The sequence below is a fragment of the Phocoena phocoena genome, chromosome 5, assembly GCF_963924675.1.
Source record: "Phocoena phocoena chromosome 5, mPhoPho1.1, whole genome shotgun sequence".
NCBI lineage: Eukaryota > Metazoa > Chordata > Mammalia > Artiodactyla > Phocoenidae > Phocoena > Phocoena phocoena.
Window position 1 is genome coordinate 68,689,332 of NC_089223.1, and position 23,953 is coordinate 68,713,284.

At 39.0% G+C, this 23,953-nt stretch overlaps 1 protein-coding gene across 3 annotated transcripts in view; it reads right to left on the minus strand.

The window, feature by feature from the left end:
- GABRB1 (gamma-aminobutyric acid type A receptor subunit beta1) overlaps nucleotides 1-23,953 on the minus strand; it is a 404,556-nt gene that overhangs the window by 4,891 nt on the left and 375,712 nt on the right. For 2 of the 3 annotated variants that reach the window (XM_065877180.1, XM_065877178.1), the window contains exons 6-8: nucleotides 12,779-12,916; nucleotides 12,521-12,673; nucleotides 9,408-9,646 (exon numbers count right to left, since the gene is read on the minus strand). In XM_065877180.1, coding sequence (XP_065733252.1) covers nucleotides 9,408-9,646; nucleotides 12,521-12,673; nucleotides 12,779-12,916 — 530 coding nt within the window. Of the gene's footprint in view, nucleotides 1-9,401; nucleotides 9,647-12,520; nucleotides 12,674-12,778; nucleotides 12,917-23,953 lie in introns of all 3 variants that reach the window. The other variant, XM_065877179.1, reaches the window with a different exon arrangement.

Genomic DNA, 23,953 nt, shown 5'->3' on the forward strand with positions numbered 1-23,953 from the left:
GGCTCAGAGGTACTTATAAATTGCATGAAGTTTATTAGTTTGTGCAAATCCCTCTAAATATTCTGTCATCGACTAGAAATCATAGCTTTAAATGGTTTGATATGTAAAATAATGAATCCCTTTCTGCAGCTACCCACGAAAGCTGATATCGTTACCGTATAGTTAAATTAACACTACCGTGTTCCTTATTTGGAAAAATAAGGAATGTCTTACAACTGTTATTGCCCATCTCCATTCTCTCTCCTACATAGTCTAGGACCTTTCCTAAAAGCTGGTGTTCCAGGGTGTGTGTGTGTGTGTGGTTTTGTGTGTGTGATGGTACGCACAAGCACTTCTTCAGAGGTATGAAATTTCGTCCTCCACCCTCCAGATTTTGCTGCCTGGTGAGGTGGGTGTGTAGTAACCACATCACTGCTGACACCAGCAAGTTTCTGGTTGGCTTCTCCTTAACCCCTGCCCTTAGGAGAAGAGTAGCTTTCCCTTTGCCTCAGCCATATAAGGACACCCAGGGGATCCTGATATCCACAATCAGCACAGCTTTCCCAAAATAATATCCACGGGGAAAGCGGCCAGTGTGTCTTCGCGTCTTCAGAAGCAGCAAGGAGCCATGATGGGCATTGCTTCAGCACCTGCAGTGGTGACGCTGCCTCATTGAACAAGGAAATATTGACATCTGAGTTGGGCATGATCCAGACATCGAAGATTTTCAAATCTTGAAACAGAAGGAAGTGAGGCAAATGAACATGTTGACACACTGGAATTCTAGGGCAGACACCGCCTAACAGATTTCCTAAAGCGTTGCTGATTTTGGAATAACTGTTCAGTGAGATAATCATTCCCCACCCTTCATACTGCCGTAGAGGAAGAGACCTGCCACTCCAGTTCCCCGGGAGACAAGCTCCGGGAGGAACACTTCAAGCTCTTTCACTGCTCGCCACTGACCTATCTTATGGGCACATTTGGAAGGAGGCGGGCATACGTGGCTCTGAGCCTCCTGGACTCTTCTCTCCCTCTGATCTGCCACCAGAGAAGGTGTAATCCATTTAGGGCCGTGCATGTTGAACCCACTGCCTTGGTGGGTAAAGCCTGTGGTTGTTCAGGGTTCTGGTGATTGAGGATGTAAGTCTGTCTAATATTGGGGGGTAATGACTTAATTATATGACCATGTAATCCTCAAACCAACACCACGGATTCTCTTTGTTTTAAATTTAGAGCATCACTCAACCTAAATTTAGAGAAAAATGAATATAATTATTATTAAGGCTTCAGGAGGGCCAATAAATAATGCTTTCTCTTCTCCTTCAGATAGATGATCAACATGCAAGATGTCTAATAAAGGGGAGCAGAGAACGTGTCTTTAGGTCTGCAGCCCCAAGGGCTTGCTAATCTTTCATCCTCACCCCACTTCCTATTAGACAGGTATATTCATGGGTTACAAGAGGTAATGTTAGGTGTAGAATGGATAAGTGTTAAAACGTTAACAGTTCAGTCATTCCCTCACTCATTTATTTAGTAAGTGTTTATTGAGTGCCTGCTCTGTGTCAAGCACTGTCCCCGACACTGATGAAGGAATCAGCCTCTCCACGAGCAATAGGACATCATGTCCCACGTTTTAGAATTTCAGGGATCTCAGTTAATAAAGCTCCTTAATCTTGTACGCTCTCCTGTACAAACCCTGAGACTGCTCCCATCTCCTACTGGTTCTAAATGTTTTACTGGACAAATACTGTGACCTCTTTCAAACTCAGGTTGGTAGTTCCCTTTCTAACAGACTTTTTGAAATGCTTTCACTTGTGACCATGGGATCTGCCTTCTCACTGCCTGCTGAGTCTTTCTCTCATCTTCCTCCTGAAGGTCCCTCCTGAAGATCCTCCTGACCAAAGGCAAATCTTGGACGGGCTCACATATGAGGGCGCTCCTGGGATTTCACTGCATAGAGACCTGAGATGGGGAGAGACAGCTTCTGGCTGGTGAACCCTCTCTTTCTTTCCTGCAGTACAGTGGTTCTCAATGACAATATCTTGCTTTCAACTTCTGAGAATGCAACAGTCTTGGGAAGATAACAGTGAACAAAAGAGATACAGTTCTTGAGTTGGCGCTTATACATTCTTACAGAGGAAACGGGCAATACCCTCTTTCCCCATAAAGTTTGTTTTTAAAAATTGAGTAGCATTATGAAGAAAATGAAACAGTGGTATATATTGCTTTTCACATATTTAGAAAAAATCTAACCAGCACACTAACTTGGTTACTTCGTATGTTTTTCTTAATATTACACTCATCCTATGTCATTATAATGAGTGAAAAATTTAAAGTAATTCATATTTCCTTTTTTTTTTTTTAAATCCTGGACCTTACTACAGGACAGCCGCCTATACATGGATGTTTAAAGGCATCTCATTCTTCAAATGGCCAGAGCAGAACTTTTGATCCTCTCTCTTCTTATCCAACTGGTTCCTCCCCAAAATGTCCCACTAGAGTGTCGCTCCAGGAGGGCAGGGACTTTGTCTTATCCATTACTTCCCAAGACCTGAGAAAAGTGCTTGGCACTTATAGGAGCAGTCAGTAAATACCTACTGAATGAATGAATGATAGTACAGGGGGTAAAAAGGCATGGTGGTTAATTTTATGTGTCAACTCGGCTAGTCTATGGTGCCCAGTTATTTGGTCAAGCGCTAGTCTAGATGTCGCTGTGAAGGTATTTTGTAGATGTGACTGACATTTTCAATCTGCTACTGTAAGTAGAGGAGATTCAGCCTGATGACCTGCATGGCCTCATCCTAACCCTTAAAAGTCTTAAGAGCAAAAACTGAAGTTTCTCAGAAAAGAAATTCTGTCTCAGGCCTGAAACAGAAATCCCGCCTGAGTTTTCAGCACACTCTACAGATTTTGGACTTGCTTTCTTTACAGCTGCACGAGACAGTTCCTTAAAATAAATATCTTCTTGCGTGTATGTTGGTTCTGTTTCTGTTGGTTCCATTGGAGAACGCTGACTGATACAAAGGGGATGGCAAAAATCAGGAGGGTGACTAAAGCCCAGGAAACACTGACATGCTGGCTGTATTTCTTCCCTCTATAGAAACCCCAGGTGAATGTATACGTTTGTTTTCTAGTTTGGGCTTCACTTCTCTCCCACCCGTCCTGTCTCATTCACGCTCCCCTTCTCTCTGCCTCCAAAATACCCAAAGAATGCCTTAGGCTGTGAAAAATGCTGTCACTCACTGAACTGAACTCTTCTGGATATTTTCAACCAGGAAATATACCAGAACTCATTTCAGTGTAATTGAAATAAAATATAATCCAGTTGTCAGTGGCAGTTTTAAAACCCTGTTAAGAAATACCTCTGGGCTCAATCTACTTTGCAAACAGAAAGTGATTTCCTTACTGTTAACCAATTCAGTTAGATCCCCATTTACTGAGTGCTTCTGAAGTACAAAGCAGGAAGCCAAGTGAAGTGATGCTGGCCATGGAACGGGCTGTCCCTCCAGAAGCCTACAGTCAAATGAATGAAGCTGTCCAGTGTGCTCAGCTGCCTTCACCTGCAGAGCACAGAGAGCCACACAGCCACAACCTCCATCTGCGCATCCCGCTCCTGTAACGAACCGCATTTGTGATATCGCTGTCAGTCATTAGCTCTCAATGACTCACGCACATACGGCCAGCTTATCTTTGATAAAGGAGGCAAGAATATACAATGGAGAAAAGACAGCCTCAATAAGTGGTGCTGGGAAAACTGGACAGCTACATGTAAAAGAATGAAATTAGAACACTCCCTAATGCCATACACAAAAATAAACTCAAAATGGGTTAAAGACCTAAATGTAAGGCCAGACACTATAGAACTCTTAGAGGAAAACATAGGCAGAACACTCTATGACATAAATCACAGCAAGATCTTTTTTGACCCACCTCCTAGAGAAATGGAAATTAAAACAAAAATAAACAAATGGGACCTAATGAAACTTCAAAGCATTTGCACAGCAAAGGAAACCATAAACAAGATGAAAAGGCAACCCTCAGAATGGGAGAAAATATTTTCAAGTGAAGCAACTGACAAAGGATTAATCTACAAGATATACAAGCAGCTCATGCAGCTCAATATCAAAAAAAAAAAAACCCAATCGAAAAATGGGCAGAAGACCTAAATAGACATTTCTCCAAAGAAGATATACAGTTTGCCAACAAACACATGAAAGGAAGCTCAACATCCCTAATCATTAGAGAAATGCAAATCAAAACTACACTGAGGTATCACCTCACACCAGTTAGAAAGGGCATCATCAGAAAATCTACAAACAACAAATGCTGGAGAGGGTGTGGAGAAAAGGGAACCCTCTTGCACTGTTGGTGGGCATGTAAATTGATACTGCCACTATGGAGAACAGTATGGAGGTTCCTTAAAAAACTAAAAGTAGAACTACCATACAACCCAGCATTCCCACTACTGGGCATACACCCTGAGAAAACCATAATTCAAAAAGAGTCATGTACCACAATGTTCATTGCAGCTCTGTTTACAATAGCCAAGACATGGAAGCAACCTAAGTGTCCATCGACAGATGAATGGATAAAGAAGATGTGGCACATATATACAATGGACTATTACTCAGCCATAAAAAGGAATGCAGTTATTTGTAGTGAGGTGGAGGCTAGTGACTGTCATACAGAGTGAAATAAGTCAGAAAGAGAAAAACAAATACCGTATGCTAACACGTGTATATAGAATCTAAAAAAATAAATTGTTCTGAAGAACCTAGGGGCAGGACAGGAATAAAGATGCAGACGTAGAGAATGGACTTGAGGATACGGGGAGGGGGAAGGGTAAGCTGGGCCGAAGTGAGAGAGTAGCATTGACATATATAAACTACCAAATGTAAAATAGGTAGCTAGTGGGAAGCAGCCGCATAGCACAGGGAGATCAGCTCGGTGCTTTGTGACCACCTAGAGGGGTGGGATAGGGAGGGTGGGAGGGAGGGAGATGCAAGAGGGAAGAGATATGGGGACATATGTATATGTATAACTGATTTCACTTTGTTATACAGCAGAAACTAACACACCATTGTAAAACAATTATATTCCAATAAAGATGTTAAAAAAAAAAGATGACAAGATATGCTCTCTGATGACATTGTTTGAACATCTGGGTATAGCCTCATGTGAAATTACAATCTTTGCTGGACCTTTTAGTTGTGTGGGCCAAAGAACTCCCCCACCCCTTTTTTTTAAGCTAGTTAGATTTTATTAAGCCAGTAAGTTAGATTTCTCTCTCATTCACAAAAGAATCCTATCTTTTTGAGTATAGAAGAAATTGGAGACTAGATGCCAGAAAGAAGATGAGAGAGAGAGAGAGAGAGAGAGAGAGAGAGAGAGATTTTGAGATTCCTGGAAAGGAAAATTAGACTCTTAGGTTGCTGAAGGCCCTGAAGATTAGCTAAATTAAGCCACAACTAGAGAACAAAACATGGACCAAGCCAGATTTGGGCAAGGGTTTGAGGGCTGAAAAAGTTCATCAACTGTTAACATAGAAATCAGAGGCCCTGCCTGGATTTCTCCAGAATCCAAGATACTAAGTCAGAATGGTTAAAGTTTCATTAAAGGCTGATGGCAAGACAGTGATGTGGGGCGGAGCCCAGGCTCAAAGGCTAATATGCATATCAAGCTGGTCGAAGCTAGACCTGAGAGAGCTGTTTACATTTATGAAGACTGTTTTCACACGCATTTTGTATCCTGGAATTAATCACAATACAGTTGTCTGAAGGTATAGAGGATTCACCATAGAGAATAGGAATGGGAGGAAAAGAGGCCAGATTACAGTATCAACATCTGGTTCTGAAGGGAAAAATTCTTTCTTGACTTTTGGGGTTCCAACTTCCCATTGGGCATGACTCTTCAGCAGTGTCCCCCATGACAGAATGATGTTGAGTCAGTCTCTGGTCACAGACCACCCATGCAACCATTCTATCTTAGGTGGATCTATTTGCAAATGGGCAGGCATTGTGGCCAGCAGATACAACTCTATTTGTTCCAGCTTAGTACAAAAATGGCCCCGAAGTAGCTTACTTACAGCTTAGTTGTACTGAGTAATCTATCTTTCAAAACTCTAAATACCATCTCTAGCTTCAAATGATACCTGAGGGTTTTATGAATCTATTGTCTGTATCATGTTGGAGGTTGAAACTCTCCTAATGTCTGGATTGAGCACCTATACTCATATAAAAAGATACTTCAGTGCAGTGGTGGAAATATAAAATCAAGACAAAGCAAGCACTTCTGAAGCTTCAGTATAGATACCCTTGACAATACTGCCCAGCCAAGGCTATCAGAATAATGTATGATAAATGATCAATGCCACTCTATGCACTAGGGTACCAAGGCCGATATTAGGGATCCCTCAAATAAAAATTGTCTGGGACCAACCAGAACATATATGTCATTTGAATTCAACTGTTTATAAACATCTAAAAGGAAAGGGGAGGATCATCTAACCATTATAGTAAAGAAAAAATATAATATTTTCTATTTCTTAAATTAAACCAGAGGGTAACATTTTTAAATACCACTTAGGTTACATCATTAACTTCACTGCTGGAGGTGATGCGCTGAACAGATGAAGTGATACACTTGCTTTGTTATTGACACATTGTCTGCCTGAGCCCCTGGTTTTAGAATAGGATAAGGAAGTCAGGAACTGGAAAACCTAAGCAGCTACAGGCATGATTATAATTTCCTTGAGATAGTACTGGTCTATTATTATTCCGTCTAAATATGAAGAAGTTTATAAAAACTTACAACATGTTTTGGAGACTGTATTTATCTGATGCTATATCACTGTGATTCAGAAAGAATAACAGGTTGATAGGAAGTATGCTTGAAAACATGTCAAAAATCAAAGTGATAGAGTAAGTAAGTTTGGAGCAGAAGCTAAAATGGACTATAGATAGTCTCCTTTTCTTACTTATTATGAATACATAAGAATTTTATAAAACATTGTGATGTAACACTCAATACCTTGTGTGGTATCTAAGAACTCACCTTGAATGAAAAAGGCCTCTCTAGCAGTCATTCATTCAAAAAGTTCCTGTTTGGTATTTTCTCAGTTCTAGCCTCCAAGGAAAGAACAATAAACATAATAGACAAGGACCCTGGTGCCTATCTTTGGGAAGCTTGGAGATTAGCAGAGAGATAGAGGTTACAAAAATAATTACACAAATAAAATAATTACACATATACTCTATATTGTGGTAAGTCCTAAGGTGGAAAAGCACAGGATGTCATGAGAACAAATCACAAGGGTACAAAATATAAATCAACAGACATGTCAGTTAAGGCATTCCTGAGTTAGTAGCAATTATGGTAAGAACTGGAGCAATGGAAAGATTGAGAAGGCCAATATTACCTTCAATCATACTAATTTTTTCTTCTGTGGTATGAAATCTGATTCTAATCCATCTAATAAAATTTTCAATTCTATGATTTCCACTGGCTCTTGTTTATAGTCTCAAATCCTAGTCTGATACTTCCCATCTCTTCATATATTATGTTAATCTTTTCCTATGGACTTTATTTTAAGCTGGTTTTTTGTTTTGTTTTGTTTTTGTTTTTGTTTTTGTTTTTGTGGTACGCGCGCCTCTCACTCTTGTGGCCTCTCCCGTTGCGGAGCATAGGCTCCGGACGCGCAGGCTCAGCGACCATGGCTCACGGGCCCAGCCGCTCAGCGGCATGTGGGATCTTCCCGGACCGGGGCACGAACCCGTGTCCCCTGCATCGGCGGGCGGATTCTCAACCACTGCGCCACCAGGGAAGCCCCCTTAAAGTACTTTTAAAGCTGGTATGGCTACCATCAGATAATAGGAAGCTTCAACCTTTCTTCAAGATAAATGCTGTCCTGTCTTATTTTATAATCCATTCATAATTTTCTTTCCAGCCAGATCAGAAGTTTCTCAAGGGCAAGTATCATGCCTACTCCTTTTCCCATGGCATTAAGCATAGTGTTTTATACAAGAGTATAAATTTATTTGAGTGTGTTGCTTTGAATTTTGCCCATTTGGTTGAATCTGTATGTTTTCCTCATTTGTAATTTTCTAATTACCTGACAGTGTTTGCCAAATTTTGATATCCTACTAAAGAGCATGAAGAAACACCCTGAAGATTCACTATTTGACTTCTGCCTGATTCTCCAGCCACAACTCAAATTATTCTCTTTCTCCCTCACTTCCTATGTTCTTGCTGCATTGGTCTTCTCTCAGTACTTTAACATGTCACACAATTCTTTGCCTAGAATGGACATGGCATGGCTGCTGCTTCCATCACTTAGGTGTCAGATCAAATGGTAATTCCTCAAAGAGGTCTTCCTGATCACCTGATCAAAGTTCCCTGTTCCCTTGAACCTGACCCCACACATTCTCTTGCCCATTACTCTGTTTTACTTTCTTTGTAGCACTTCCTATTACCTGAAAGTATGCTCTCGATACTTGCTTGTTTACTGCCTGTCTTCCCACGTTAGCATCTAAACTCCATCATTCAGAGCAGTACCCCCAATGCTCAGAATCGTGAATGAATATTTGAGTCGTTACCCTGAGTGCCATCTTGAAAACAATTTGTCTTGGATCCAGTATTTCAACGCACATAATTGTCAAATGATTGCAGTGAAAAATGCCACAGAAGTAGAGACTATAGGGATTTTTAAAAAGAATAAACAAAGCATTATTTTAATGCACAGTGAGAAAACAGGTCATAAGATCTACCAGTGAAAAGCAAAGGAAAAATACTGACAATGTCTTGTATATGATAATAGCTAATACTTATTGAGTTCTTACTATGTACTAGGTATTGTTCCAAATAATAGACTTTAAAAGAAGTAACAAAACTCATTTAGTCCTTATGATAACTGAGAGATAGGTATACTATAGTAATCTCCATTTTATAGTTGATGACACTGAGAGCAGAGGTTAGATAAGGAGTTACACAGGTTGATTTGCCTGAAGTTCTAAAGCCATTAAGTGGCAGACCTGGGAATTAAATCCAAGCAGTTTGATGCCATTCTGTGGTTGTAACCACCGTGCTATAATGCCTCATTGCCACTTAGGAGTAAGAGTTTGTTCACTTTAGTTCTCTCATTTATTTATTAAGTAGGTCCGGAATTATTCTTTTGTGTATAGTTTCACAACTATATAATTTAAAATAAAGAATAATGGACTTAGGGTTGAGTTGCAGGCCCAGGTATGTTATTAAGCTATGTAAACTTCAACCTAACATCTTCAATTGTCAATTTTCAAATATGTGAAATGAAGGGTGGTTGGAGCCTTATTAAAGATAAACTAGTATTTCATCATTTTTTTCTGTTATGAGAGCCCTGCTGCTGCTGAATTTCAGAAGATTGTCGAGAATATTTAATATATTACCTGGACTTTATTCATCTCCAGTTTGTTCTTCTCATTAGCGCTCTGGTCTTGTTTGCCAGCTCCTTTTTTCTGAGGGCCTTTTCCAAAGAAGATGTAATTTACAAAGGCATATTCCAGCAAAGCCAGGAACACGAACACAAAGCAACCCATCAGGTAAATATCGATTGCTTTGACGTAAGGGATCTTTGGCAGGGTCTCCCTGAGGTGAGTGCTGATGGTTGTCATTGTCAGCACTGTGGTGATTCCTATGAAACAGAAAGACACGGCTTAGCGGAACGCACTTGTTAAGTTCCCTTTTCAAGACTGAGGGGACAGATGCCGATCTCTTGTTGGTGCTCCAGAATGATGGCAGTAATGTAATAAACCACAGGGCAAAAAGGGCAGACAATTTGAAAGACAAAGCTGCAGGCTCCCTACGTAGTCCATAAGTAAATCATAAAATGGGATGCGCTGTGAGTGTTGGGTTGAAAACTGTTTTTTTTAAAAAATAATGCACAAAGGAGAAAGAAAAGTAGATGCAAATATTAAAATCTCATTGACATGCCCACTGCTTACTGTCAAATGTCCCTCATTCTGCTACGTGCCACCTCCTTCTTTCCTTCCTTCTCTCAGCGTCTCCGTCACGTCCCTCCTAAATCTGTCCTTGTAATACTAATCACCACAGCAGTCACTACCGAACTGAAAGTTGGTGACCAGTTTGGGGAGACCTATTTCATTGCATGCAACTGTAATACACACAGGTCGCAGGGTCAGTATGGTCTTTTAAAATTATAATGCATCATTCCTAGTGAGTCAACATGAAAAGAAGAAACAAATAAGAAAGTTCATGACTTGCATCAAGTATGTGATATATGTATTTTAAAATATAACATAATCTTATTGCTTTTTTTTTTTTTCTTTTTCAAATATTACCTCTATCCTTGATTCCAGAGACTAGAATGAATTAGTGCCCCGGAGTCAGGAAAAGACTTCCTAAAAATTCAACTTGTTAAAGAAATTTAAGAGTGTAGTCTTTTTAAAAGGAAGATTCTGCTTTGTCTACTTTGTTAAATATGGCATTCTTAACAATATAATGTTTGTGTGTCTGTATAATATTTTGTGTTGATTATGGTGATTAAATGATAATTGGGAAAAATAGGAAGTGATACTTATATCTAATACTAAACTCTGCTGTAATACTAATATTACACATTTGTATAGTGTTTTTGAAGTTTTAAACACTTAACAGCTATGAATTATATGGCTGTCGTAACAGCCTGCTGAGTGTGATAAGGCGGGTATATAATTCCCAGTTTATAGCTGAGTAAACAGAAACTCTGAGATTAGTTATTTTGCTGTAGATCACCCAGCTAGGGGCAAAAAGCAAGGAGGTATGAAGCAAAGGTATTTAAAATAAAAGCAGAGAGATGAAAAAGTAAAACGTGAAACTTGACGGAGGTCCTTAAAAATAAAGATAGGAAATGTGAAATGGATATTAAAGACAAAGGAGAACTGGCAAAGGGAATGGAAGTTAGAAAATGAAAAGGGAAGAAAATAGTTTAGCACTCATTTGCCAGCCAGATTATTCTATTTAGATTCCCTGATTTGACTACTAAACTTGAGGAGAACAGATAAAGTAGGAAGTCTGAACTACCATACAAAAGGTTAAAATAGTTTAGATCAGTGATAAATTTAAATGTCTGGACTGATATTAAATGCCATCATGAGTGGTGCTATTTATTTCTTTGAATAAAATTTTAAATTTCCCCTAATATAATTCTACCTAATGTTCTGTACAGAAGCAATAATTCATTAAAATCTACTAATTCCACTTCTGCTTCTACTCCTTGGCTTAAATTTTTTAAGCAAGAAGGGCTAGTAAGTAAATGTCTTTTTCACTTAGAAAAGGTTTTAAATACCTTAGGTTTTACATTTCAAAGAACAGGTTTATTCAGCATCTGCATAGGCTGACACCTCTAATCAAAATATTATTAGCTTTGAGGATAGATGGTAAAGAGGACCACAATTCATGACCTTGATAGTTCATATTCCCTACTGTAGACACTGTCCGATGTTTTTTCTTTAACCATAGCATATACACATACTCAAATAATATGTGCAGATACATGTGTATGATATGATAAATTATTTGTCTACTTTCCTTAGTCTTGTAATGTTCAAAGGTTGATAAGGGGCTGCCCACACTTGACTTTGTGAACCTTATATACTCAACCAATAGAGATGAGCTGTAGAGTTGACAATTAGTCTAGGGGTGAAAGGGTATGCTGATCATCTAATCCAGTTCCGTAGTCTCAGAAGAGAAGAGCTGTATATGTTAGCTTAGTAATAAATGATGTTCTTTTGCATATGTGTGTGTGTGTGTGTGTGTCTGTAAATAAGCCCCAGAAAGTGATAACTGAAATGGCTCTAGGGTCAAATACGAGGTAGACCCACACATACCCAGATACATCAGACAGACCTTACATATTCTAACTTTCCAAGGAATCCTTTAAAATCTCAAATATAGCCTTTTAGCTTACAGCAATTACTCAACCATGGCAAGATTAGTTCTGAATTCTGTTTTGCTGGGAAGGAAACCATTTTTTATTCTGTCCTGATCACAGATCATTAATATAGCTGATGAATTGTCTGTGCCTTATTCAAGTAGAAGGAGCTCTATTTAAGGGAGACAGAGCAATACAATTTAACTATAGTTAATATTTGAAAGATAATATTGACATGGCTTGTTAATGGTCACAAGGTTTAGCTTTCTCCAAATCCATTTGAGAATAATGCAATAATGTTCTCCACTGTAAAGAGAAGGAACCAAAGAAGAAATCACAAAGTTAGTAAAATATTAGTGTAATGAGAATTTTAAAATATTCTCTAAGAAGCACTTATATAGTGTTGAATGTACTCCAAGATTTGTGTTTTATTTTGGTAAAATGATAAAAAGATATTACGTTGTAAAACATTCACCCCTGTAAGTGCTTACACATAGATGTTTTATTATCCAGCACTCTTACGGTAATCTCATTCTCTGGCTCTCTGTGAGAGACACCCTGGCCTGTAATTCTTATCGTTGGTTGTTGTTTGACGTTAAATCCCACCAGCTCTCTGTAGTGCTGGGAATGCATTACCTAGTGCGACTCTGGCTGCAGAGGCATCATAGTTGATCCAAAACGACACCCAGGACAGAATTGTAATCAGTGTGGAAGGCATGTAGGTTTGCAAAATGAAGTAACCAATGTTTCTCTTTAGACGAAAACTTAGTGACAGTCGTGGATAGGCCCCTGAGTGAAAAAAGAAAAGAAAAGAAAAGAAAATCAGATGGTCATTTGGTGGGAGCCATCTCCTTTCTCATCATCGCTAGTTCATTTTGGGGGAAACATCCTCACCTGTTGTGAACTCCACCTTCTTGGACACCATCTTATAGTCAACAATTGAAAACTGAGGAAGCTCAATTTTATTCACTCCTGTTACTGCTCCTTCTCCTCCATTCCAGTAAAACTCAATGTCATCCGTGGTGTAGCCATCTGAAACCAGGAAACAGCAGAGTTAAACAGAATTCAGTTGGCCTAGAAATTCATTTTGAAGACAGTTGGGGATCTGGAGAGAAATTTCCCAGCAATTGACGATAAGATGATTTTGCTTTAAATTGGGATAACGTAAGAGGCTTCATGTTGAGTGCCGTTTCTGACAGGCTGGTTGTGGCTGCCTTGAGAAGATGGATATACTTGGCTTTACTGAACATAACCTCTGTGATCATTCAGTGATATCTGATATCACCGCTGCATATTTATTCTCATTGTGTCCACTAATGGGCACTCTTCGGTTAGATTGAGGGATGCCTGAATTCTAGGTGCCTGGGCATAGATTTTGACTGTGTGTTATTTAACAACAAGTATAATAACTGAGCACTTATTTGTTAAAAGGGGAACAGAAAGGATAAAGGGATGGAGTATAATAAAAGATCAAATTAGTACGGACCCATTAAATGATCAAGACATTCAAAGAAGAGTATACATTTTTCAAAGAAAATTAGGTAAGCTTCTCTTTATAGCCTTTGATTATAGCTAATATATAGGTGAAAATTTTAGTAAATATGTGAATTTTTGATCATATTGTTATATCTTAATACTTATGTTAGTGAGGTTTAAGTAATTTAAGGCAAATGTGTAGAGGATTGTAGGTTGTGGTAGAAGGATCTATCTTGAAATCTATTCCCCCTTCCAGTTCTGCTCCCAATTGCCATGGGTCTGCTTGGGTTATGGTCATACATCAGAGTAGCTTGCATTAAAAAAGTGTATTAATATATTAAAAAATCTAAAAATCATTTAAAACATATAGAAGGCTTTATATTTGTATCTTTCTATCTGCTAGAGACAAAAAAAGATCTTTCTAAGGTTATTTTCTATTTTTATTGACCTCAAATAAAAAAGCATCAAATCCTTTTCCATTAGAATTACTAGGGCTTATGTTTCAAAAGTAACCATATAATGTAGTAGATATTTTGCCTACTAACTTTTGATTAAGCCAGAAACATTTTTCTCAGAGATAAAGAGTGATATATTTAAGATTTAGAAGCTGAACGCCAAGTGCCAAAGAATCACCATCAACATATCGCTGAAAGAAAATTTAAGGTCTTCTTCATTTTTATTTTGAGGGGAAATAAGATTATCTTTACTTTATTGTTTTAAACACTTCTAGCTTCTCTTCAAAAAGCTCTTTTTTGAATTCTTATCCCTGAACTCATTGCACTCACAACTGTCTTGTATTTGTTACTTTTGCCAGTCTATACAGGTTATTATTTACTATAATATGTTTCAATTTGTTTTATTTTATTTCTCTTAAAACCATCTTCTTCTAGTTCAAGAACTTGCCCTTTCTTCAAAGGATAATCTTTCATATTCAGTAACCTATTTTACAATGACCCAAGTAGAGCATAGAAATGGAAGATATTTACTTTTAGATATAATCTTTGGTGTCCGAGAGGCTGTGAGACCCTCGATACCCACTGGACTTAGAGCAATCTACATGGAACTAATTGGCGTGTTGGGGATTTCCACCAAATTTAGGTATGGCTCCGTAAGACTGTGATTCTTAACATCTCTTTGAGAATCTGATAAAACCTTCTGAACTCAAAGAGAATGAGAAGACAAGCCACAGATTGGGTGAAAATATATACAAAAGACACATCTGATAAAGGACTGTTATCCAAAATATACAAGGAGATCTTAAACCTTGACAGTAAGAAAACAAAAAACCTGATTAAAAATGGGCCAAAGACCTTAACAGACATCTCACCAAAGGAGATATACAGATCGCAAATAAGCATATGAAAAGATGCTCCACATGACATGCTGTTAGTGAAACGCAAATTAAAACAATAATGTGGGCTTCCCTGGTGGCGCAGTGGTTGAGAGTCCGCCTGCCGATGCAGGGGACATGGGTTCGTGCCCCGGTCCGGGAGGATCCCACATGCCGCGGAGCGGCTGGGCCCGTGAGCTATGGCCGCTAAGCCTGCGCGTCCGGAGCCTGTGCTCCGCAATGGGAGAGGCCACAACAGTGAGAGGCCCGCGTACTGCAAACAAAAAAAAAAACACAAAAAAACAAACAAAAAAAACAATAATGTGATGCTACTGTACACCTATTAGAATCGTCAAAATCTGGAACACTGACATCACCAAACGCTGGAGAGGATGTGGAGCAGCAAGAACTCTCATTCATTGCCGGTGGAAATGCAAAATGGAACAGCCACTTTGGAAGAGATTCTGGTAGTTTCTTACAAAACTAAACACACTCTAATCATATGACCTAGCAATCTTGCTCCTTGGTTTTTAGCCCAAGTAATTGAAAACTTGTGTCTACACAAAAACCTGTACACAGATGTTTACAGTAGCTTTATTCATAATTGCCAAAACTTGGGAGCAACCAAGATGTCCTTTGGTCCTTTGATACTGTCGTACACATAGGTACTGGTATATTTCTCAGTGTTAAAAGGAAATGAGCTATCAAGCCACGAAAAAACATGGAAGAAACTTAAATGCATATTATTAGGTGAAAGAAGTCAATATGAGAAGGCCACATATTGCATGATTCAACTATGTGACATTCTGGAAAAGGCAAAACTATGGAGATGGTAAGATCAGTGGTTGCCAGGGGTTGGGGGTGGGGAGGGATGAATGTACGGAACACAGATCCTTAGAGAGCAATGAAAATACTCCGTATGTTACTATAGTGGGAGACAAATGTCATTATGCATTTGTCAAAACCCATAGAATGGACAACACTAAGAAAGTAAATTATGGACTCTGGGTGATAATGATGTGTCCACATCATTTCATCAATTGTAACAAATGCACCAGTTTGGTGGCAGATGTTGATAACAGGGGAGGCCATTCATGTGTGGCGGCAGGGAGTATATGGGAAATCTCTGTACCTTCCCCTCAATTTTGCTGTGAACATAAAACTGCTTTAAAAAATATTCTTAAAAAAACTTCTGAAAAAACCCTACAGAAAAACATACATATAATACATATGTATAGATAGATAAATAAATACAATTTGACGGTAATTTCAGAGAATCATGGCTTCCCCTGGAGCCCATTTAAGTGTTCTAGAATAAGAACCTCCTCTCTGAGGGGAAATGGCTAGTGGCAACACGACAGCTTAAACTCAACCCTGATGCCCTTCCTTCCACTTCCGATTCAACTATGAACTTCTAAGCCCAGCATGAAGTGGGATCTGGGGAATATGAGGTCTCAGCTCTGTCTGGATCTAGTAGACAATGATGTCATGGGATGTTTTTCCCCTCAGGGACAGGAGAGAACTGGAGAACTACTGGCATGGGGTACTTGGATGGGGTTACAACAGTGAGATTAAGGAAGAAAGCTGGGTGCAGGGATTTGGGGGGACTGTTAAATGAAGGCTGCTGCCCCTTGTGTGACTATGTGGAGGAACTGCTGTTTTCACAGTCCTTTAATAAGATGTAGGAGAGTTTAAAAAGTGGGGAGAGAGAGGGAGAGAGAGAGAGAGAGACTACCTCCTGGTGCATCAGTAGGGGAATGACAGCTTGCCTGGAGCCCACCATGGTTTTCACCTAGCTAGAACACTGTTTCCATTTACGGTGCTCTGGCAGCTGGGTCCAAATCCCAAGGGATATGCAAGAGAAACACAACGATATTTATAAGAAAATCCAGTCATCCTACAGAAGGAAAACAAGCATAAGATCCAGAATAGATGGCTCCTCGTGAGAAGAACTGGTGGAGGAAGCAGATGATAGTTTGAACTTTTCATTTCCCATCTTTATTCAAAATTTGGGAACATATAAGGATATCTGATTAGAGCACAAAAACTTCCTTACTTCCTTGTACTAAAACCCACAGTTTTCAATTTAAAAAGAGTGTTAGATAAATTGAAAAGAAGATGGCCACTGATGAGGCCAGGTTAGTGGATTGGAAGACAGTTTGAACAAAATTATAGAAAGTTGGAAAGCATAAGCGCTTTGAAAGACTTATCTAGGAGAGCTAACATATGAATAGTGGGCATTCTTGACAAGAAGAGGAGCCATAATACACAAAAAGAAAATACAAATTTCCCTGAATTTAATAAACTGTTTTGCATATTGAAGGGCTCATTATATTATGTAACCGTGATATCACTCCTGAACTCCAAGGGTAAAAGAATAATTTTGCAATCTTCCAGACACAAAGTACAAGGTATTTTCACAGGAAAAACTCTGAGATTTCTGAAAGGAAGGGATTATAGAATAACAATTCAGAACATCTAGAGTAAAGGCAAAAGGACAGCAACTCAGAGTCCCATTACCCACAAAAATACCACTTCTTTCCAGAGAAGAATTCCAGAGAAGAATATATCACCCAGGGACCTGTTTGAGGAAATTATTCCTACAGAAGACTCAAATGAAACAAATGAATCAGGATGGATAACTAAGGCATTATCAGGGAAAGCTCATTGGAAACAGGCGGGTTGTAAAGAATTATGACTACTTTGCTCAAATCTATGCAAACACATTTGAAAATTTGAATAAAATGGATAATTTTCTCATAAGAAAAGCATTTGCTAAAGCCCAAATCAGGAGAGACAGAAGATCAAAATAGTTTGATGTTACCCCCTACAAACAAATAAACACCAGACTCAAACATTTAAGACTGATAATTCTATTTCTACTTAAACAGTTCCAAAGTATAGGGGAAAAATGAAAAATTCCAGATTGTTTTCATAAACTAAGGAGAACATATTAGCAAAACAAGATCCAGCAGTACATTAAATAACAATGCATAACTAGTGGGGTTTATTCTAGGAGTGCAAATGATTCAATATTAGAAAATCTAGTAATATACTTCATTATATTAACAGATCTAAGGAGAAAAAAGCATATGATTATATACACAGGTGCTAAAAAGGCATTTGACAAAATTTAATAGCCAGTCTGTTTGTTTTTTAACAAAACAAACATCACTCAAAAAATATGCATAGATGGATATTTCCATAACATGGTAAAACATATCTATCTCACTCTCAAAGCCAGAATCACGCTTATTGTGGAAACACTAGAATATTCCCATGAAAGTTAAGAACAAAATAAGAGTGTCCACTACCATTGCTATTATTTTTAACATTGTTCTGGAAATACTAGCCATTAGGTAAAAGAAAGAAAACTGAACTATAAAGTTGGAAAACTGCTGGTTAAACTATTAAGATTTGCTAATTATACCACTGTATATCTGGTAAACCCCAAATAATTAACTGAGAGACTTTTACGAACAATAGAATTAGTATGATTATGGGGTACAAAATTACTACACAGAAATGGGTAGCTTTCATATATAAAAACAAAAATTTATAATGGAAGAAAAGACCCTTTTTAAAATAGAGACAAGAAATATCTAGTAATAAACTTAGAAACAGGCAAGACTTATATGAAGCAACATTTGAAACACTTTTGAAAAGCACAAAAAAAGCCTTGAACAAATAAAAAGACATACCATGTTTTGAATAGGAAGACTCAACATCATTAAGTTCGTTTACAACTTAATGTGATTGCCTAGCGATACCAATGAGCTTTTTGTTTTGGGAACTAGACAAAGTGATTCTAAAGTTAAGATAAACAGATTGGAAAATCTAAGCTCTAAAAAATAAGACTCCTGGCTTTGTGCTACTAACCTTAACTTGACAACCAGGCACTAACCTATGTGTGTGTCTTACTCATTCAATGAGTAGGTATTTATTGAGTGCTGACTATGTGCCAAGGGGTGGAAAGTTACCGTGGCTGCAGTGGTGAATAAAACTGACGTGGCTCCTGCCCTCTTGGAGCTTGCATATTTCATGTAAAATGTTACATATTTCACCACAAAATTCCTTTCTAAATCCTTCTGTATGGATTGGCTTTTTTTTTTTTTTTTTTTTTTGTGGTACGTGGGCCTCTCACTGTTGTGGCCTCTCCTATTGCAGAGCACAGGTTCCGGACGCGCAGGCTCAGCGGCCATGGCTCACGGGCCCAGCCGCTCCGTGGCATGTGGGATCTTCCCGGACCGGGGCACGAACCCGTGTCCCTTGCATCGGCAGGCCGGACTCTCAACCACTGCGCCACCAGGGAAGCCCCCTTCTTTTATTCTTTAAAAAATTTCCTGATGCCTAGAACAGATTCTGTCCCCAGTCATGTATCCAATACATATTTATGAATAAATGACTTTGTGAATGTTGTTTGCTGCTTAGGGGTCTATGTTTATTGTCTCAGATAGGTAGCCTGATATATAACTTACTTGGTAGCATTCTTGAGCCAGATTTATTCCTTGCTTTAAATGCTTCTGCTCACAAGGGCCTTACAGGTGGGTCTGGGCACCAAGGAAATGGAAAAAGCTGCTTATTAATTTTAGGCTTACTGAGTAACTAGGTGATAAATTACAACCTCAGTCTGATCTTCAAATTGTAGGATTCTAGGGGATAACTATGTAAGCAATATCTAGAGTTGAAGGACCAGAGATGGTTCACCGTTTGGGATTGAGAGGGGAGAAGATGGTGGGTGAGTCCAAAGCTCTCACTGTCTTCTGCTTTTGCAGGGCAGCAGAACCCTTCAATGCCATGCACAAAAACAGAGCTGGAGTATGGCTATCAATCAATGTGAATCTTAATAGGATTCCACGATTTATACAGTCAGTGGTCTGGGTCTGTATTCCTAAGCTCACTGGCACTTTGTTCAACTAAAACCCTTTAGGCTTAGTGTTCAAGGTACTGAGATAATTACAGACGATTTGGGGGAAAAAAGAATGCACACTCCATTTCAGGTGGAAGTGTGAGTTCTCATGGGAGCAATAATGGCAGCTGGACCCAAAGGGGAGAGCCTAGAAATAAACTATTATTCAAAGATTACACAAGGACATTTTGCCAACAGAGAGCAAACATCAATTTTCTCACACCCAACCGACCTATTTACCAAAGGTTTCCTTTATGAATCAGTGACTTCATACAGTGTCTCAAAGCCCGAACCCTTGGATACCAAGGATATTGTTTTGTAGCAACAATAACTACACAGAAGCTCTCAAAATTTCCTCTCAGCCCCTGGGGACTTCTTAGTGCGGCAGAAAGTACAGATAAAATTAAGTTGATGTCATTGGTTAAAGATGCGTGGAGCTAGTACAAATATACAAGCATCTGGATGTTAGTGTTTCTCTTTGCTATTTGAAACACTCTATGTTCGATGCATTTTTTCTAACCTGGAAATAAAAATTACTCCCTGTTGTGCTTAATAGAGCTGGGAGGATGGTCTAAAATTGTACTGAAATGTGTTTTAGAGAATGGAGAGATTTAAGCTTCTAATCCACGGGTGGACATGAGTAAATGTATTTCCCTTTGTGGAATGGCCATTGGCCTCATCTCAAGTTTCACAGTGTGGGGCTTGATTGGCTTAAGCCAATTGTTAAAACACCATCCCCTTTGCGATGGTGACTGGCTAAGGGTTAGGCAATCACCCAGGTCTAAAACAATTAGGTCATAGCAGGTCCCCTGCCCAAATCAATTGCTTGGAAATAGGCATGTGACCCAAGTTGGTCCAGTCCTAGAGAAATCTAGGACTTGTGTTTAAAAGTTGGAGGAGAGAAGATTTCCCTCTCTCTTTTAGCTGTTGGTAAACAGGAAATGCTGAGCGGAGAGTGGCCAGGCCAGCTCTAAGAGCCAGTATCTTTCCTTCCTGTTTACATCAGTCATTACTAGCACCTAACTGGAATCACACTCATGATCAACATTTCGGCTGACCTACTGAAATAAACTTAGTAGTCTTCCACTCTCCACTTCCTCCTGCTCTTTCCACGTGGGGGCAGAAATATTAGGAATTTATCAATATCTCTGCTCCAGGAGCTGTGTAGATCCTTCCTGTTTCAAGGTTATTAGATATTTGTAATGGTGCATCTCAGAAGCAGATAAGAAAGCCAGTTGGGTCTAATCCTTCCCGTGGCTCCCAACCTGCTATAACATTTATTCTAAAGGCTACTTGGGATTCCTTTCTCACCCATCTCTGTATCTCCTTGGTAGCCTAAGAAGCAGTAAACCAACCATGGAAGCCAGATTTTTAAAGCATTCTCACAAGTATTAAGAAACTGTAGGTACGACAGCAGAAACTAACACAACATTGTAAAGCAACTATACTCCAATTACAAAAAACCTAAACCAAAAAAAAAAAAAAAAAAGAAAGAAAATGTAGGTACAAATCTGTGCAACAAACCACTTAATAATTGACTCCTACCTGACAACCCACCGTTTGAGTGGTCATCCAGGGAAGGCCCTCGTGCTATTTTCTTAGTCAACTCAATAGTTAATTATGTTTCTGGGTAATCATTAGAAAATACGTCCTTATAATAAGAAAAAATTCACCTTCTTGGAGAGCATTCACCATCTGATCCTTGTCTACCCCTTGTGCTAACAGAAAATAAACCCAGTACCTTTTCTACATGACAGTACTTCCCATTTTTGAAGACACCTCTCACGATCCCTTTCAGTGTTTCCTTCTTCAGGCTTTGGTCTTTCGCAGGATGTACTCAACCTATGAAGCTTTTCTCCTCTCAGTAGTTTCCAGTTTGCTGATATGCCATTTGAAGCATGGAAGCCCCAGGCTGAGAGGTGGCCATGTCTACCTCGGCTCTTCTCCCTCCTTTTGAGTTATCTGGAAAATGTTCCTATTGTGTAGACTCACCCCCAAGATTAATCCTGCCCTGGTTTAATCTGGCCAAACATAGGAGGCCATGGCACCTCCTGTGTTTGGCCAATATGTAAATTTCCAGAGTGACTTTCCAAGAGTCCTGCTCTTTCATATCTGACTGCTTAATACCACATAGTCCATTAATCCTTGTCTACGCTAGATCATCCCCATTTAAAGACTTTTAGATCCCAGGTACTTTTTATTTTGGAGACACCTTCCCACATTATATTAAATACATTAAAATGCATTCACATCCCATGTTAAACCTAATTTACATGTCACTGTAAAAGCACTGGATTGCAGCTGACTTGTTAACATAATGTTATATTCGTTTTAATATTGTAGTTTTCCTTATGCATTTTGGAGCCAATAATTTAAGACCCTTGATAAACTCGTAGTATGTAGACATTTTGCCTATAATGCTTGTTGGCAAAATGGCTTTGCTGGAGCCCAGATACCGACTGGGCTCTAGTGCACTGCTTAAGATCGCTTTCCATGCATTCTTTATTCGGAATATATCCAGCTCCTCTTAAATTTATGACTGATGGGAATTCTGCTGTCATCGTCAGATCTTCTGACCCTGATTGTGGCTTGTCCTGATTTCTAAATTGGCTACCACCTCACGATGGTAGCCAATTTCTCACCATGAAATTGTCTTCCAGGTTGTACTGCATGCAGTAGCTACCCCCTTGGGTTGTTCAGGTGGCCTCTCCGAGGCTGAGCCTCTGTCTGACCCTGTCTGGCCTCCTGTACCACTTTTCTGGCCCCATGCTGATGAGGTTCTTACATGCTTTCCACCATGCCTGTCCAACTCATGATATTCTTGGCGTAGCTAGCTAGTGAAGGGCAAGACTTTTCTTATTCTAGTCACTGGTCTTCTATTAAAGCAGCACAAGTTCAAATTAGCTTTTTGACAGTCACATTACTTTTTCTTCCTTGGACTCAAACATAGGATCTATTATAGTCCCCATTAAATTTTATCTAATTCAATTTGACTTGCTGTTGAGGTTTTTTTTTTATCTTTATTTGCTCACCCTCTTGGTTTCATGTTCTCTTCAGGTTTGATAAACATGCCTTTTATCATTATTCCCTTGACTGAGACAAATGTGGGATGGCAGAGACAAAGATAGAGCCCTGTTACAATCTCTTGGCAATGCTCCTCCAGGTTGATAATAAAAGTCTCTAATCAGTGCTTTGCTGGGTGGCACCATCATTTATTCATTATTTTTTAATTAATTAATTAATTTTATTTTTGGCTGTGTTGTGTCTTCGTTGCTGCGCGCAGGCTTTCTCTAGTTGTGGTGAGCGGGGGCTATTCTTTGTTGTGGTGCACGGGCTTAGTTGCTCTGCGGCACATGGCATCTTCCCAGACCAGGGCTCGAACCCGTGTCCCCTGCATTGGCAGGTGGTTTCTTAACCACTATGCCACCAGGGAAGCCCCCCATCACTTATTCATTTAATATTTGCCTAATAGTTTTAGCTTTGAGTCTGTATCTCTGTATTTATCACCTTTTCCTGATTCAGTGATTTTACAATCCTATCAAATAAGGAAGTGAGGTCTATTTTGACTTGTGTTTGGAGAAATCGAGCTGTTTGCATAGATTACTGAGCCCTCTTCTTTGGGATCCAGGACTAGAATATTTCCCAGACTGAATCAAGTCTCATCAGCCTAAGTGTCTTTGAATTTATCTTTCTTACCTTCTGGAACGTGGAATGGTGTATTCCATTCTGTCAATACCAATAATAATTAGGTATACTGATGATATGTAGGCTTATGATAATCACCTTCCCTTCACAATGCCCAGCTTCCTTTAATACGTGCTAATTGAGCTATATGGAATTAATTTGTGTGGGTGCATATGTTTTAGGCAAATTATTGGTTAAAAATTAGAATCAGGGTTGCTGTATGCCCCAAATCAGTGGTGAAGTAAAAGATAATCACACCTGGAAATCCTAAAATCTTACTATTAAGTGTGTGTTATATGTTTTTTATCAATAAAGGTTTCTCAAAACAAACAGCTACTAGCTATCTACATTTTTTTGGTCTTAATAGTCAAAGGAGAGAATATTTTGTGTCTCAGAAAAAATCCTTATCCATCTCTTTCTAATTTGTATTAATTGCAAAGTAGATTTTTCTGGGAAATCTATGGTCAAATTTTCTTTTATAGTCTTGAAACCCTTTTACGTTATCTATACATTTAATGAACATCCCAATTTTTTGGACCCTCCCTACTTAAAAAAAATAATTGGGGCGAAAGATGGAAATAAATTGTGACTGTTAATGCTTGTTCCTAAGTTATGTCAAATCCGGCACAACTTTCTCAAAAGATAAATTTTACAGAATGTCAACAACAAA